Below are 19,734 nucleotides of genomic sequence, written 5' to 3'. Positions count from 1 at the left end.
TCCGATATGGATTAATATTTGCGTTTATAATCTTTATCTAGATAATCGATGAAAGGTGTTAATATTTTCGTCTTCTTTGTAAAATCAAATATCTTTGCTTTGTACTTCGACATACGATAACGCGTACTAAATCGTTTCGAGGTTCCATCTACTTTCGCAGATCACTTTCGTTTCATTTCATCTTCCCTGCCTTCCTCAATCATAAGATCACAGAGGTTTGGGCGATTTTAAAGAGGAACAGTTTGATCAAAAAATTTTACGAGCGAACAATCAACGTCCCTCTCATTCTGTTGATTCGACAGCGGCTAAAGTTGCGGGAAATTCTCGTTCGGGGTAATAAATTTCAGATCAACCATCCATCCTTCCGTGAACTTCTTTTTAGAACGCCAATAATCTTCGACATCGACCCAGATTCTTTTTGTCGGTTCCAACACGTCGAATATTTTCAACGTTCCAACACTAATTCACATGTTACCTTCCTTTTTTATATTTAACGCGAGACTATATTAAAATTGTAGGTTGAAATTAAACACACAATTTGATATTAGATACTACTCTGCAAATTAATCACGAGAATTTTATTTAATAGAATAAAATAGAGTATAAGAGTATAATTAATCGTAGGTTAGAAATTTCATGTTCTTTCGTGGAATAAAAAATTTATTTGAAAATTATAACCTTCCAACAAATGTTCATTGATTTTTGTATTAACTTAAGCGAATCGTCTAACATTGATCTCGGTAATTTCTTGGTTTATCCTATGACCAAAAGCACATTTATATTCGAAAATTATAATATTACGATATGAATATTCGAATAGTGAAATAATTTAGTAAGATTGTCTACGTGATAATCTACGTGATGAATTTTGCATAAGTGAATTGAATTTTGATCAATTACAAATTAATTTTTGGTATTCAATTTCGTCGCGTTATAATGTTCCACTGCACGCATGAGTAATATACATAATGGATGAAATCATTGCAGATTACTCTACCTATAGTTTTACAGTCAAGTAACACCTCGTCAAAGGATGTAATTCAATTACAAATCAAGTAAAATATGTATATAATTATATTAAATATAATTGCTTAAATACTAAACGCTTAATTTCTATTTGACTGATAATAATCGAATGTTTCAATCATATTGAACAATTAATTTTTCAATAATGTATTAATCACAGTATATTAATCCACAAAATTATCTTACTTAATAATATGAAAAATAATTATATAGAAGTTTGGATAATAATTAGAGAATATAGAATTATAAAATGGAAAATATAATACGTAGAATTGGACGAGTAAAGGAAAATCCAAATTTTCTAACATTTTACCGTTAACATTAACCGCTATATCATAAAATATCACTTGCTACTTAGCGAATTGTGTGCAAAAATTCTTTCTTCGCTTAAAGGGTTAATCCAATTCAAAGCTACAGAAAAGCTACATAAAAGTGGAATTTATCCTTCGCAAGAAAACCGTTATCATCGACGTTCCCTATGTTTTCCGTTCCTCCGCAATAACATAAATTTCCAGATAACAATATACCAGACCAAAATACGGTGTCTATCGCGTTGAAGCACAGGAAGTGTGAATCGTCCTTTACCAGCTCACCCTCCTATACGACAGCCTCTTTTCAAAAGGTGACGCTTATCTCGGAATCGCAGTAAGTACGGATGAATTTAGACGTCGTAAAGTTTTAACCAACGAACTGGATCCAATGCTTATCGATTGAACCTGACCTGGATATCTCCTCTGTCTCTGTCCTGTCTTGTATCTTTGAATCCGGCTAATCGAGAACAAACGTATCGTGAATGTACCGTTCTATCGTGTGCAAACAGTTGTCTACAGTTTAGCTAGATGCTTCTCAGATATGTCGAATGAACGTACCGTGTCTGATAGCAGTTAAGCTCGTAATTGACTTTTGTGATCCAGTTAACAGACGGATGATGGGACGTTCGACGTTTTCGGTACAGTAAATTAGCGTCTTGTTCAGCGTCCGTTTAATCGACAACATTTTCATTCGAAACAAAACGATCGAGAAGGGGAACGATCGATGCATACTGTGGCTCATTCATCATTCTTAGCGTTTATCGTAAAGGAAAGTTCGATTCAATGAAAGAGTATATCTTTTTGGATTTTATTTGAAACGATAAGCGAACTTTTGTGCATGTACAGTGTACAATGGCGAGAATATAAATAGGAAATGACTTTATACGAGAATCCAATTCCATTCAGTTTGCGATTGTTATTTGAAATAAAAATTTGAAAGCAGTCTTGTGTTTATATGCTTGGAAATATAACAATTAGAGACCTGATATTATTTGATTTTATTAATTAGAACTCTGTATTGTTATTAAAAATACGTACAAAAATATATTCATTCGTTTGCCACTATACTTTTCATCGTATTTTACTATTATATTTTCGATTAATCGAACATTTATTTACATTTTTATCTATAATGCTAGGTATTGATAAGAGCACTTTCAGGATACCGATTTTAAAAAAACATTATCCACACGTTTGTCAGTATTGTATCTTTTAAAAAAATTCCATTCTCTACTCTACTTTCCCAAAAATTCCATACGTATCATAGCCTTTGCTTCATTATTGGAGATCCGCTATTCGTTATTCGTTATCGAATCGTTAAAGATACTCAAAGCAAGAGAATATTCGATTATTTAAACAGAGAATAATTGACAGAGGAACTTTTGTAATCTTTAAAATTTCGCATTTTTTTTTAAACGTTTCAGATTTGTAGTAACGTAGTTAACAATTCTTTGTAAAATAATATTCGTTTCCTTATTTTTCTGCGCATCTTAAAAGCCAACAGATATAATGAATGTAAAATTTAATTTATGTTATATACATTTGTATAATGAAATTGTTAGTTATTACAATTTCGTATGATATAATACAACTATCTTGGTTCCATTGATAGAATTGAAAAGCGAAAAATGAATCCGCAAATTGAAAATCCGAAAATGTATACGTATAACAATTATGAAATATTTATTGAAAACGTCCACTTCATAAAAATGACAAATTTGTTCAAACAGTATGTTGTTTATTATGTTAACGAACGTCGACATACTTATACCTATAATAAATAATTACTTTTAAATTCTATTGTAATCGTGATAATTTTGTGTCGTTACGGTATGAACGAACATTCATAAAGTTTCACGAAATATACGCAATATATTCATCAAAATTATTCCAGGAAATATTCAAATACTCGCGAGTTGCTGTATATATTTTATTTCAATATAACATTTTCTATCACATTCTTTTTTCTCCATAACAGCAACAAAATCTAAAGCATTACAAACAGACCTCAGTTATAAAACTGTGTTATCCCTTTCAATTATGAATAACATCGATCTGCTTGTCCTCGATAAAAGCGTAGCATTTAAAAAAGCTATGTATATACTTACGTATAGTACGTTTTCTCTTTGACTGCAACCAGAAGGAAAAACTGCGCATATAGCCGCGAAGGTTACCTTTTATGGTCATCGATAAAAAAAAGAAAAAAAAAACGCTACTTCGTGATCTATTTAACTATCTACACAAACAGATCGTGCATAAGTTACAGCTGTTAACGTTAGTTAGTTCAGAAACCAGTCGTACCTCATGCTATCCATTTAATAATGAGCTCGTGAAAGCGCAAATGCGTCTAACGCAACAAGAATTTGATTATCACGTTGCTAAATATGTATATCGCTTAGATAGAATCACATAAATTATTTGTAGCAATTCATTTTCATTACACTCGCTACATAATAACATAACGTAAATGGTTATGGTAGAAGGAATGTAACGTTCGTTTCTTGAATGCTTTACTTTCAAATCTGTTTAACCAGTGAGCATTAATGGCCATAATTATAATCTTATAACGCGAGAATTCCAACTTTTAGAAGATATAAATTATAATCCGAGTTTTTAATGTTTTTATACAAAGTATTAGATAATCGTACGAAGTAGACCTTTGAGTAAATTAAATTCAAGACGATTAAAATCATTAACAATTTATAGTAATATTCTGATCCTAAATGTCATTACACTAATTCTAGAAACTCTGTATTTACAATTTTATATTCACATATTTTCCTATTTTATGTAGCAATTTGTGGCAGCTCGGTTAGTTGAATAACAGAAATCATTTTACAATTATATTGATATTATATGATTTCTAGACACAAAAAACTTGAATTTTACTTGAAATAATATCGAAATAAAATAAAAAAACACATATAGTAAATAAGTGAGAAGCATAGAACAGATATTTTATAACATTTAAGTGTTAAGTATTAAACGTGACACAACGCTGCATGCATAAGACGTTAATATGATGTATTAGTACTATCAAAATTGTATTGTTCACACTAAAGATAGTAAATATCGTTATTTATTGTAGCATTATTTATTTGTTGTTCTATACCTACCTTGTTCAATATCGATATCGTGAATAATACTGCTCACTAATAGTCGAGAAACTCGATTAATAGAGATTCTATTGACAGTAGGGAATATTACCTGCAGCAATACCAGAACTATGTCAACATTAAAATTAATATGCTTGGATGCAAGAAATTATCGTAACTCTATTAGTTAATCAGTGTTTAGGAGTTTCCTTAAATTACTAATAATTTAATACGACATTCGAATGAATGATTGTGTTATTATAAATGAATTATTACGTAAGAAAAGAACCTCACCGTAGAAACCTAGGAATTACACAAAATTTTACCAAAGTAAGAAATTATGCGATGACTAAACATAATATGTTTAGTATATATTCTCCTTATAATTCAAGAATCGCAAAAGAAATATTCCTATCTCTTCTTAAAGAAACTTAACTGATTCGTCATTTGTTATTCGGTACAAAATTTCACGAATCATTATTTTTCGCTTTTCAATCATATTACATCTTCGCAACTATAATACATCAACATACCAACGTCGCTCTATCACTTTCGACCATTACTATTCCTCCCAACACATAATCATTATAAATCATACAAATGAATATTATTACTCCTTTGGATAGCTACGATAAAAGTAAGTACATAGCTATAAAACTTTTTCGAATTAAAAATTCGAACAACAAGAACGTTGCTGATACCTTCTTTTTAATTTTTCCTTCTTCTTCTTTTTCTTTTGTTTTTTTTTTTTTCTTTTTTCTCCCCCCGCAAAATTACAGTTCGCGACAGATCGTCACGCCCGTTTTTCGTTGAAAAACGTGGCCGAGCCTGTCTCGCGTAAGTCTGATAGTTAGAAACTCATGCGTTATAAATGAGTCATGCACTGGTGAGGTGCAATTACCGATGCAACGGTGGTTTCCGACGCACCGTTCGACTTATTTTCCTTCTCACGCGTTTACGCACCGCGGACGATATAAAATCACCCTGTCAACGCTCTGTTACGAATATTCCCTCGCGACTTCGGGAAAAACTCGGGATACTGGTGTGTAATTAAGGTAAAAACTGTGTTAAAACCTCTGCTAGTCAGGGGAAAACAGGGTTCTTGTTCCGTTGTCGTCTTTCATAACGGTTCATTCTCGTAGCTAAAACACTGAAATTATCATTTTTCAACGATTGCCACCGATAGCGAAATTACTATCGCTATTGTTTTGTAACGTAAAAGGATAATGTGTATCACGTGAAATATTTTTTTAGTGCGGCAATCACTGTGTTTGGTAATTGTATGCCGGCAATTTCGCCTCGTATAAGTAGATAATTCTTTCTGCATTGCCTTTTGTAAGCTTTTTTTGCCGCGAAACATAAATTCTTGAGAACTCTGTACGAGACTGTAATTATGGTAATGAATGTGACGAAACGTTGACAAGAAGAGAGGAAAATTGATACTGGCCTGATATACGAAATTGATTTACAACGGCCATAAAAATTATGCTTTTGCGACGTGGCTCTCTTCTATGCTAAGGATTCTTCGCCTTTAAACGGATCTTAACGAAGATATGTTATCAATAGAATGGAATTATAGAAGATGATAGTGAAGGAAATTGGAGGAAAGCAAAGAATTGAATTACTTATAGTTTCAGGAAGAGGGAACGATTGTCTCTTAGTCTACTGTTCGTTTTTAGTATCGTCCCCTCTTTCTCATAATATTTTTTCGTACACGGTATTGCGATGTGTTCTAAGAACTTCTACACGATTAGAAAGAATTTTAATAAAATTCTCGCATTTTCACAAATATCAGATGAACAATTTAAAAATATTCTATATATTAAGACAACATTTGAATGGGTGCAAGTTATATTAAACGATTTATAGATATAAAAGATTGCTATGTTGAAAAGATTCTGTATGTTTTGAAAATCGAAATTGATTTATTTGTTTTCTTCGGCATCATTTAATTAAACTATGTATTTATAGAAAGTCCCAGTTTCTAATTAGAATTTCGGAGCACTCGAAACTTTCTTCCTGTTTCTACATAACGTGTCATAAACTTACGAGAGCGCCGGAAGTCAAACTTAAACTTGGAATTGCAAAGTGATTTGCTAACTCAAGAGCATGTGTAACCTTCCCATTTTAGCAAATTTGCGATACATCGAGTTCGGAAAACTGGATAGGAATTCTCTCTACGGAGTATTTCCGAATGAAGTGCTATAAAAATATAATTAATGAAATTTATTTAAACTTGCTTACTTTATTCGATTATAAAAATAGTTAATAACATAGATTAATTTTTGGATAATATAAACGATCAGTAAAGCGTTAGCATTTAAAAATTGTGGGAGTTAATTATGATTTTTCTGTCAACATATATATTTTCTACGTAGATAATATTTCTACGAAATAGTACGAACGCTTTCCGGAGTATTTCCTGTTTGCAAATGTCCGAATGCAAGAATAACTTTCTCTTTGAGCTATTCACTACCCGTATCTTCATCACAGTACACAACAAGCATGACGTAATTTCATAAATAAAAATTTATGAGCGTTATTTTCCGAGAATCATAATGGTCAAGTTATCTTACCATTTTGTCCAATTTCTGCTGAGGAGAGATAGAATAATATTTGTTAATACTGAAACTATCGACCTGTAGTATGTGCATGTGTATGTACTCAGATATATTAGAATAAATAAACTACATAGTCCTATTACTATTATCAAGCAAGGATAATAAGGTTTTCATTTGAATAAAAGTCATCATTACTTTGGTCTAAAACACCTACGTGTTGGTGATAACTGTAAAAATAGAAAGTCTGAGATACATTATTAACTTAATAATTTTATCTCATAAATTTACAAATTTATAGAATTGTTTACCAAAACATTAAAACTTACAAAGAGTCTGAAATACGTCACAGTAATGGATATAGTAAATCGAATGTTAATTAAAATACCACTGATAGTTTTCCCGAAGCCTGATAGTATCTAAATTTTCTATCTATAAAATTCTATCTACAAAAGTATAACGAACCGAATTCGATAATTTTATCTTACAAATTTAAATTACAAATTTTTATAGTCCCTCATAAAAACACTAAATGTATATTTACAAATTCATAATCGTTCAAAATAAATCGGCAACATTCAAATTTCCTATTGAAGAAAATATCGACGAAACGAACTCGCTAATTTTATCTCGCAGATTTAATTTACAAATATCTACAGTTCCTTGTAGAAACTCTTCCGCTTACAAATCCACGATCTTTAAAATAAATTGACAGCGTTTGAATTAAATATCCACTAAAAAGACGTATACTCCAGCGATGCCATTAATCAGACACTTGAAAAGCAAGTTAGACGCGCCTATCGCAATTCACTGGAACGGGTTCTTGAAACGCAGCCGATTCTTTCGTCGAATTAAAAGTTGGCTGCTGCAGACGCAACAAGCAGCGCGCGGCACCGCTTTCAATTATTCCTGCTCCGTTCGATGAATGCGTGCCTTAGCGTGCGCGCACGTGCGTACGCTCCACGTCTGTCATTAATAATACAGTTATGCAACGAGGTTCGTGCGCCATGGATATTAGTATCTCGCCGCAATATCGTGCAACGCCTATGAATCGAGCTCGATAAACGCAGCGTTAAAGGTATGCGCTTTGAACGCCGCGCTACGTGTTAGCGCCCTTAAACGATCGTACGGAACAAGGAATCCTATTATTTTCTGATATGTTGAAAATACTCTGTTGTATTGTTTTTTCTCGTGAATCGTACAGACGGCAACTTAATTCGATCGAACGATAGATAAGGTATGTGCGTTCATCTGAATGATAAGTTTTGGATAAATTTTATTCTTAATATAGAGATTAAAAAGAAGAAGGAGAAATTAGAATGATAAATCGTTTTCTTTCTTTAATTTTGAATAGTACAACTTAATTCGGTTGAATGATAATTAAGGTGATTTGTGTGACTAGATGTGGACAAATTCCGTTTGAAATTAATATTCGAAAAATAGTAAATGGAAATAATTGATCATAATTGAAAGACAATTTGTGAAAAGTAATTTCAGAATCTGCTGTTATGACGTTCTTTTCTTGTTAATCGTGTTTAGGGCAACGTGATTTCTGAGCTACAGAAATGGTACGTTGACTCGAAATGGTCATATTTTTTACAAAAGTAAGAAGAAAAGGATAATATTTTGAGATAATGAGTGTTTTGACTTTAAAATATTTCAAAGATAACACGGAAAGTAATTCACTTTATGTCAACATATTAATATCGAATAGTCGGTTCGAATAGCTGGTCTTGCCAAAATTGTTCTTAAAACGATGCACAGATTCTACAAACGAAATAATTAAAATTCTAATTCTGGATGAATATATCCCTTTTTATAATTCCAGATTTTCTTTTAAATAATCCTATTATCCTTCACACTTTTCAGTCCATATGCTTCCGTCCCTCATTTTTCATAACGATCCTCTCGCCTTTTTGGACGAAAATGAAAAATCTACTATGCCTACTGGCGTATCTCGTTAAAACGTTTACTTTCACGTGAGCTCTTCCAAATGAGAATGCCGTCATTAAAAAGAGTTGAATAATTAATTTATCTCGATATAGCGCTTCTTTACGTTGAATAATATATTTCAAGTGCTAACTTTTTGAAATGAATCAATAATTAAATGAAACATGTTATATGTATTTCTTTCATTAATTAGAGGGTATTATCTATCTTCATTAATAAGGATTCTTAAATGCGAGAAAGAACGATGCTTTTAAATTGTGCTTCTTCAATCGTAATTATTTTTAAACTATTATAAAATTCTCTTCTAAAATAAGATACAAATATATTTATTTTACTTAAATTCGTTCGACTGAATTTATCGTAGGCTTTTGATTTATGCGATTCATTGAATTTTTATGAAGGTAAAGAGTATCTGATAACGTCTACGAGAAATGTGAATTACGTAAAAATGCTATAAATAAAATTAATGATATTCATAATAAGTGAAATACGATTCTCGTAATGACGATACTCGCGTATAATAATAAAATTAATTGCATCTTGAATTTAAATTCATGTGTCCAAAACGACCGCAGAAATAATATAGTAAGAAACAATTTTAATACGAATTAAGCCGTCAACATATTCCGATGACCCTATCGAAATGCTGGCTATGATCCAGGCCCATTCAAAGCGCCATAGGAGTTTGATACCGACGAAACAGATTGTGAGGAACGAACAATCAGTGCACTGTTACTGACATGAAGTATTCTCGGAATGCATCTCGTAAATTAGTGCTAAATAGCTTCCCAGCTTTAAATCGTCTGTAACTATGGACTGAATACAATATTTAAGATAAGAAGCGATATTTTCCACTTTGTAAATAATTTGAAAATGATTTTATTCGCTATCTATAATTTAAAACACTTAACTTTTTTACTTGCTAGTCATTACAACAGCGTTATTGTCGTAATGTTATTATTAATAAATGTAATCGCGTATGTTTATATAATCATCCTAAATAATTCTTCAAGAGCTTCTACTTGCTTTTTTTTTTGTTTGTAATTATGGCATTAAAAACTGGCAAATTTTTGCTCCTGAATATTTGATACGTAGACACCTTCCTAATTAAGGGAAGTAAATATAAAATACAAAAATATCTTTTAAGACTTTTAATAAATAAACGTATTAAAATAATAAGTACATACATATACAGCTTAAGCGTACAATATTTGAGTATAAAGTTCAATACACTCTATGACGCAGAATAACTCTCACTCTCAATTCCATTCAGCTATATGTATATATCTTCCACATAGTACATACCCTCTCTCTCTTACTCTCTCTCAATCTTCTACTCGCTTCAGACAAATCATATAGACATTACTAAAAGACATTCAATCAAATTCAGACAAAAAAGCTCTAGCATTTTAATTTCAAGTACTCTCGGTCTTTCATTCCTCTAACACTTGAAACTCATTGTCAGTTATTATACAGAATTACCTTTTTCCAAATTTCTTTTCCCACGTAATCCAAAGCTACTCAACCTGCAAAACGCACGATATTAAAAATTATACCGCGAATGTTTATGTAAATTCGCATCTTTTAAACACACACAGCTAAAGAACTGAGATTTAAACGAAAATCTGTCTCACCATCTAAATATCATAATCAATCATTCTCTAAATATTATAGCAGTTATTCACTGGATATTGTAATCAAACTGTAAATATAATACATATTTGCCAATTTTTTGTGAACTCAACTAAAAGAGTAAGATATATTCGTTAGGGACTTGTTTCACTTACCAAATATTATAACGTGTACTGTACTCTGAATATCTGTACTCTGTATATTTGTACTCTGAATATTTACATTTACTATTTACATATATAAAAACGAATGTCCTGACTTTAATTCAACAACGAACAGTCTAAACTCGTGAACCAGGGAACATGAAATTCTAGCTGCATATTGCTGCCATGACGTAAGCAGCCACTAAGATAAGATTTTTCGACATTCATCCCCTAAGGGGATGTGGAAAAGAAGTGGAATGTGTTTTTACGGATTCCGCCATGTCTCTTAAGCTCTATGGGATTCATAACTAAGTTTATAAGAAATATAGCGCTCGTTTTATATATTTTTATATATTACGTGCATTCCACGTACTTTCGCATTCCTAAATCCCTCATAGCTAAATGCATAAAATTCCGCACTCTGATTATAACAAATTACACATTAAGTACTATAACGAGTCTTTTGCTAAGTATAACGAATTATTCACGGTATATCTTATCACTCACCAAATATTCCGTTTTGAATATTCTACACATTTTTCCCCATTGAATCGCATCCTGTCTTCCGCCTTTCAATTTCCCCCTGACAATTTGCTTCTTAATTCGCCATCCACTCAATTCCCTCCTAAACACTCAATCCAAATCACCGCAAGAACCGTAAGAAAGAAAAGCCTGTAACGGTTGTTCGCAAGCATTCAGCGTCTCAGCGCCGATATCTGTGAACCCTGAACGTCACCGAGCAGCGCGTAAAACGGAATGGCATGATTGTTGCAGGCGAGGAAGTCGTAACCGTGCCTCCGGCGAGCGGAGGTCAGGACAGTTGGAAAGTGCAGAGGCTTTCGTTGAGCGGTGAATCGCCCAACAACCGTCGTAAAGGCTGTCGTCCTCAACTGCAGCCAGGTAGCAAGCGTACACGGCCGGCGCCCGCTACACCGGCGTTATCCTGCAAGGTCAATGCCAAGGACATCGACGAGTACCTCGACTGGCCGAACAAGGAAAACACGCCCGGAAATGCCGTGAACGCTGCCGAGGGGACGACAGAGGCACAGATCGAGAACGACAGTCCCAACATGGGGTCGAATTTGAGTCGACACAATGGAAAGGGCCTAACCGGCCGTAGAACGCAGTCGTCGGGAAATTTGTGCGATCCCAAAGGAAAATTGAACAGTATGGGCAAGATACTGATGCCGTGTTCGAGTGCACAGAGAGAGAGGTGAGCATGGAATTTGTAATTTTTGGATTTGGTGTTGAGTAATCGGAGTAATCGGTAATGATTTTATTATTCTTTCGTTTTTCGTTAATGTTAATTATTAATAGAGTCTCCTGTTGTATGGTATTGTTGTTATTTTGAATGAAACTTTCAAAACTTTTAAGGACGTATATTCGGTCGATGTTCTAGGATATTTATTGTAGATACTGAACGTACTTTTGCTTGTAAACTAATCCTCTGTTTGATCGTACAACGCGTTCTACTTCAAAATTCTGTGTACTGAATTTTTCTGGTTATAGTTAGGTTAATGGAATTTGGACCTTTTATTGAAAAGTAGTGACATTTTTTTGATAATGTCGAGTGTGTACATTATCTATGTAGGGCGGTTAAGAAAGAACTGAATGTTTTAAAATGATCTAACGTTTATTTAGCTTACATGCAAGGAAGTATAAACAGAATTAAGTTTGCTTATGAAAAAAGATTAAATGCATTAAATTCTCTTGAATTTTCTCGGCCTGTTTGCTTAGTTTTTCCAATATTGAACTACGTGCGCACTGCTTTGACGTCAGACATGCTTTTCCCAACAGTCAAATACCGAACCAGTACTCTCAAATTTTCGCATAAAATCGCTATTGACTTCATCTATTTTTTCCCTTAAAGTTTCAAGATTTTGATCGCTTTTATACTCCACTGTTCCACTACAAAAACTCTTTCTTCCGTAGGATAATCATTATTTCAAATAATATATTAATTTTCAAAACAGCTAAAAAGAATTCTCTGTTTGATACCAAAAAACTTCAAACTGACAACAGTGAAACTTGTTAGAAAATATTTCGATTTAAAACATTCAGCCTTTTTCTTCCCCATTGCGCAAATTTGTGTATCTTTAAAATAATTGTCGCTTAAAATAGATTTTCTGATAATTTAAAAATTGTTGGACGATAGCGATCGAATAGGATAATTAAAGTTACTGTATCAATTGTCGTAACTAAGTAGTAATTGAGTGCTAATTGAGCTCGTGCTTTAAGTATTTATTTCTTGGGAGTTTTAGACCAACTTTTTTAACGATTGGCAATTACTACTTTAAACGCTTTCGTATAATTTAGAGCATCTTAACAGCTTGTAATTTAGTATATTACAACAAATTAACGTTGTAATTTACAAACAATGTAACGGAGAATATTTCACCAAGATTCACGACAAATTTTTCTGCTTTATAATAAAACAACAAATGCATGGAATTTTGATTGAATTCCTCGTTTGAACTTCAGCTCGCATCAAATATTTATTTACGTCGTTTCAATACTTAAATGCGCAAAAATATATAAATTATTTATGTAATTAGATATATCACTGAAATAATGATTTAAGCTGAATAAGAATAAAATTCTAATCCTATTACTCGTAAACAATTTTTTAACTACGGAGCGGCATATATTTTCTTTAATATAACAATCTACTTTTCGTAAAATATGTAATAAATATGTTTATTTTAATTAATAATAACAAACGTAGTTAAATCAAACAAAAGCGCAAAGAAGATAATCGAAGAAGCTACAAACGAATTGATAAAGGAAACTTTTCAGTCAACCGAGCAACTTTCGAAAGAATTATAAAATTAATCGAAATAACATTAACAACGATCGTCTTTGGGAATCTATTCGAACAAAAATCTCGGAAAGTACGTACATAGAAATTTTCGTGGACTCTAAAACGGAGAAAGAAACACTAGAAGAGAGAGTAAGTGATTTTTCGTGTTTCTAATTCGGTCGAGTTCTTCTTACCGTGCCAAGAACAAACAGAATTTAATTTAACGATAAAGTCGGTGGATACAAAAGGTCTGAACGATTGGAGGATATAAAAGGAGAGGAGGTCGGTTCGCGATCGATTCTTTCGCAAGATATTCCCAAGCCGCGTTATCGAGCTTAAATGGACTATTGATACACTATTGCCCAAACACGCCAATTCTAATTAATATTCAGTCAATGTTTGCCTTACGTTCAGTCATACAACATGGGTTTAACATGCTTGTCGATTCTGTCTCGATCGTGTTAGCACGAGAAGAACGTGATCGATGAAAACTAATGAAATATACCAATCGAATATCTTCTTTGTCCACTTTGAAAATCTGCAACGATTCTATTAAATCTTTGCATAATACAATGTCGTTTCTCAACGTGATTTTATTTTTTTGTTTAATCATAAAAAGATCCGACAATTGTCTTTGCTTGTACATTATTTTGCACGGGAAGCTTTAAATTATTATTCTCTTCGTTAATTTAATAACAGGAATTATATTCTAGCGATGGTATAAAAATCAGCTTCAATTTATTCAGCAGTTAATTTTATTATTTTTCACTTTAAAATAAAAAATAACGAGAATAAAACATTTATGCATTAATCACCGACTGGATTTATTTGAAAGACTCGGTTTGTTAAATCGTTATGAGTTCAATAACGTCAAATAAATATATATGCTAATTACTAATTACCTTTCTTTTCATTCTAATAGTCTTAGCGAAATCGTTCCAAAGTTAAACGATTACTTTCGATCCCGCTCTACTTTACTCGGAATTGTATTTATTACCTACACTAATTAAACGTTTCAAACGCTAAGTATCTGAAATATTTTAACCTCGTATTCTCTAAAACGTATTTTCGAATTAACTTGGTTCTTTTGACAAATTTCTTTATGTACATTCCCGTTACACCGCGTTCTTCGTGCGCTTCGTATTATCACTTAATCATCCGACATAACTGAATATGCCAGGTTAACGTAGTTAGTTTTTATTGTGTGGAAGAATTTTGTAGGCAGGACAAAAGGGGATTTCACTCGTGCGAAACTACCGAGGCATTCGTTTTGCTCAACTATCTTTACTGCCTCATCTTCTGGATGAATTTAATTACAACGCGCTTCCGCCTACAGTTGTAAACTCTTTTCGAATAATGTAGTTCACAGTTTAACAGGTACGGAATTTACTGCCTTCGATTCTAGAGCAACCGGTAGAAGGAAATCAGTTCGAAGCGCTTTCTGTTGCGCTTAATTTAAAAAATGATAGGAACTTGTGGATAACTTTCTTGAAATTTTAATCTATAGTGCAATGATAAAAAAAAACAACTTTCTTCGATAATAGATAAATTTAACAAAAAATGGTATTCATCTGCTATCACTTTAGAAATATTGAAAAAAATCCTACGACTTGTAGGATAGTCTTTTTCATTGACTTTTTACTGACGTTTATTGGTATTCACAATCTCAGAAACCACTATAATTGATCATTGACTTGGCTCAGCTGAAATCATAGATTGAATTTTATCATTTTTTGGGCAGATCTATCTCTTTTAAAAGCATTGGCAGTTGTAATGTTTGATAAGACATTTTTACGTTATCTTGTGCAAAGGTGGAGCTAGTAGTAACGTATGGTTCAACAGCAAAGAATTTGTCGCGATATAGGATGAAGTATTACGGTAATTTTTCTGTTAGACGTATCACATAATGGGACGACCTTTTTCCAACAGCTATGCGTGGGTTAATCTTGTATATTCCATCTTGATTTTTTGTATTGTGACCTCGTTCTAGAATATTGATGTGTGTCTTTTAATTTTAATTCTTCATCATATGGCAAGCACCAGTTAACCCCAGTTACTTCAAACCCCAGTGAACCTGGCTAAACATTGATAATTAGATAACGAGACAAATTTGTTTCAAAAGAAACCATTTCGTTTGTTGATGTGTGACAAAAAATACAAAAACTTGAAGGGGAACTTGTAGAGAGAGGATATTTTATTTAAACAAAAGAAACTATCTATGTAATTATTAAAATAATATTGCTTTTATAGATTCGTGTAGATTTCAACGTGAATTTATGAGAAATTTCTACGAATTATTTGACAGAATCTGTTATAAAAACAGTTATTTCCATTTTAGAAAATACAACGAGAGAAAAACGGTACACCTATACAAAGAGAGTGTCTTATTCGTATATAGACGATTGGTTGAATAAAATTTATCAATTTTTTGCCAGTTGTTCCTTTTAATTGTAACAGTTTTGTATAATTTGTAACTATTTCGACAAAAATATTTTCACTTGTAAAACAAATTACTTGCAATATTGTATCGAGGCGTGAATTTCAATTCTGATTATAGAACAGAGAAACACTTAAGCGATAATTTTCAATTATATGGATCGTGATCGTGTAAATCGTGATTTCGTGAAGCGAAATAGCGATAACAGATTAATATATTCATTTTGCGCTTGTAATTATCTCACTGCTCTGCATGAAAATTACAAAATTAATTGCATGTCGATTACTAAACATGAACTATTCGATATTAATGAAGATGAAATTAATGGCTACACGTCAACACTGAATCATCCTCGCATAATTTGCTTTGTATTCAAATCTCGCAGCATTTTCGTGTAACTGGTAAATAATTTTTCAAGAGAATCAATTATAAATTAACAGATGCTACTAAAAACGTAAAAAGTACGTTACTCTTTAAAGATCTTTGATATCATTGCAAATTTGAAACATTTTTCATTTATAAATAAATATTTCATTCTCTCGTCCATGAAAACTAAACGACAGAGAAAACATATTCATGAAATATCACAAGTGAGACTAGCAAAATATCAGATACTGATAAAATATTTCCTAAAGCATTTTTAATCTATAGACAAATATTTCCCTGCTGTGAATAAAAAATAAAAGTATAACAGAAGCGTGCAAGGAATAAAACCAGTGAAATAATACGAGCCGATAAAATATTTTCTAAAGCATTTTTAATATGTAGGCAAATATTTTCCTACGCTTTATACAAGTTAAAAAGATAACAAAAGATATTCTAAATTATTCGATAAATTAAAAAATCCATTCAGATCTCATCTGAGAAACTTGTAAAAAATCTTTTTCACCTCGACTTAAGAAATATAAATGAAAATGCCCCGAGTCATCCAAATTAGCTACAGAAGAGGATAGTAAATAGTAATAAATCAAGGTTGAATCAAGGGAAACACTACTCATAAACGGAATTAAGCGCGATGCTGTCGTGGATTCCTCGTTACGAGATAGTGCTCAGCCTTGCTTGAACAACCAACAACCATGGAGTATAATGTGGCATAACAGGTTAGTCGCGAGATAATTTAAAGTCCCTTTAAGGTCGGTCAGTCGCGGAACTGGGGCGGTTTCCATTAAATCCTCGTTTGCACGAAAACGGATGCGAGCTGCGAGGAAACAGGGATGAACAGGGTAAAAAGCAGAGAGACACGGGTTAAAAGGCGCACGAATCTTGATCTCATTTGCGTAAGTGCTGTTGTTCAACATGCTCACGATGCAACAATATCGAACGACGTATGAAAGTACTTTTCTTCTTGATGATTCCTTTATGTGAGAGAACTATTGAAGTGAAAGGAACCTGTAGGAACAGAACTGTATTGTATAGAATATTTTAAATAAAGAAAATACGAGTACAAATGGATCCCATTTATGAAAATGACGATGCTACGTGTTGATTTTAAGTTTAATAGAAAATATTAATGTAAAATATAAAGTACAATATATGTTATACTATTAAAGGATTACTTCACTTTCTCTGTTACTGAACTTTCAAAAATTGTTTCTTAGCAAAGATTAATCTTTGGATCTGTAAACCACACCAATTTCGTTTCTAATCAATTCTAATTTATTCATCCTATTTCGATTTATCCGATATCTGTTACTCAATGCCCAATACTTTCGAAACGTAACTTGCAAATTCTTTAATTAAATTACAAGAAACAACAGCAATCAGATCCCAGAATACAAATCCTCTCATTGACCTGAAAGATCAACGAAACAGCTACGAGTTTAAATAGCCATAGCGAATAATGAACACGACATTGGAATATTAGAGAAACTTGTCACGGGCACTTCATAACGCTAAGTAGAATTATGGCCGATTAGAAATGTCTACGCAGTTTTAAATTGTATAATTTGTTCTTGAAAATTCCCAAGGTCTGAACGTCCTCGCGTATGCTTTACGACGGATATATTGTAATATTGGAAATGGTGTCACGTGCAAACGGCGCGAAAGCTTATAACATGTAGTTTGTCGTGGAACCGCTCATCATGCCTGACAAGCTGCGTAACATGTAGACACAATCGTGACGTGAAACGAAACTGAGATTCGCAATTTGTCCCTTTATGAAAATTCTTTTCTACGACTGTATCGTTATAATAATAGGGGTTAATCGTGATTTCGATCAGAATATTGTAACAGATGATAAAAACAGTTTCAGAGAAACGCTAAATACAAGTGTAACATATAACAATTATATTGTACCTTCTTTGCTATTGTTATCTATTGCACTATTAGTTACCGTAATGGTATTAAATTTTAGAAGTTAATTATTCGATGATGGACAAGTTTTAGTTAGAATAGAAGGAATATTATGACAAATTGTAAAAATGATAGTTTAGGAAAAATGTTATATGCAGGTGTAGTACATTACAATTATATTACAATTTATCCTTCGTTATTGTTAGCTACTGTTTTAATTAATATTAAACGTACTAAAGATTAGCGCTATTTGTCAATTATAACGAGGTGCATAGACAACCAATGATCTTATTGATATTATCACTTATTGATTATACCACTAGAAAAGAAACGATTCCTTGCTTATCTTTGATCTTCACTTTAATTAATTCGAACAACGATGGTTCTACTCCATTTACAAAAATAATCGTTTTGCATTAATGCAAATATGACACACCCGTGTTACGACTATATCTGATAGCATGTGACAGCCACGTGCTTTATATGTCGCTTGTCAAGATTATGAACTGTTAATACAAATAGAGTGGCGATAATGTCAGAAATTTATCGCGTGACATTTGACGGTATGTTTATGAGTTACTCTGTTTTACAGACAAATGGAAATTGAAATTTAATACTTATGGAGAATAAAAAATAATGACGTTATGGTCGTCGGTATTTTGCGCGTTGATACAGTTTAAAATTAATTTTAAAGTGGGAATGTCTTTATGCATAAATGGATACGACTTTGTGTCGTAATAGGATGAAATTTTCATAAAATTGACAAAATTTAATTAACGCAGAACAATGAATATGTAATAAAACTTCTCATTCTCTTTCATAAATATTCGAACTTTTATTGTTCTGCGAAAAATACTGTAAAACGCAGACATTAAAGATTTTCTGTAGCTTCCTTTATCGGAAATTCACATTAGAATTAATCGATCAATTAATATGAGATAGAAATATTGTAATGTTATTATTAAAATCAATAGTCTTAAACTACTATTTGTTAAATTATTAATTCAAATATAGGAAGAACTTTAGAAGAAACAAAACTTCTGTTACTCATTGTAATTAAATTAGAAATACAAAAAAGTGATAAATATTTTTAACCAATTAGGAATTGCTCTATTGAACGATAATATTTTGTTGTAGATTTTTTCTTATGGAAAAGAAAAAAGTATAGCTTTGTCGTCGAATCGAGTCTCCGTTATTCCCACTGTATGTTAGAACAAATCTCGTATGTACACGTACCGTCTAACTCAGGAAAGTGAACAAACAGCGAACTATGTGAATTATGCAAACATCGACAATGCGTTTTCCTGCAACATATGCTTTTCTTGTTTAGTCTCAGGTTAAATATCATTGTTTGAGTTGGGTAATTGGTTATTTCATGTCTCACATAAAGAACGTGAACTATATTTGTAATATGATGCAATATAGGACACGATATATATGTGATAAAATGTATTAAAAATAATACGATATTGAAATATGTTATTAGTATT

General features: G+C 32.2%; 1 protein-coding gene across 1 annotated transcript in view; it reads left to right on the top strand.

Annotated features, from left to right (window-relative positions):
* LOC132910003 (uncharacterized) overlaps positions 1 to 19,734 on the top strand; it is a 227,803-nt gene that overhangs the window by 146,000 nt on the left and 62,069 nt on the right. Inside the window, exon 2 of the mRNA XM_060965345.1 lies at positions 11,490 to 11,928. Within this exon, the coding sequence (XP_060821328.1) occupies positions 11,490 to 11,928 (439 nt within the window). The remainder of the gene's footprint in view (positions 1 to 11,489; positions 11,929 to 19,734) is intronic.

This window comes from Bombus pascuorum, chromosome 8, assembly GCF_905332965.1.
Source record: "Bombus pascuorum chromosome 8, iyBomPasc1.1, whole genome shotgun sequence".
NCBI classification, from domain to species: Eukaryota; Metazoa; Arthropoda; class Insecta; order Hymenoptera; family Apidae; genus Bombus; species Bombus pascuorum.
Note: the sequence above shows the minus strand (reverse complement) of the source record. Positions and strands in the feature narration are given on the sequence as shown.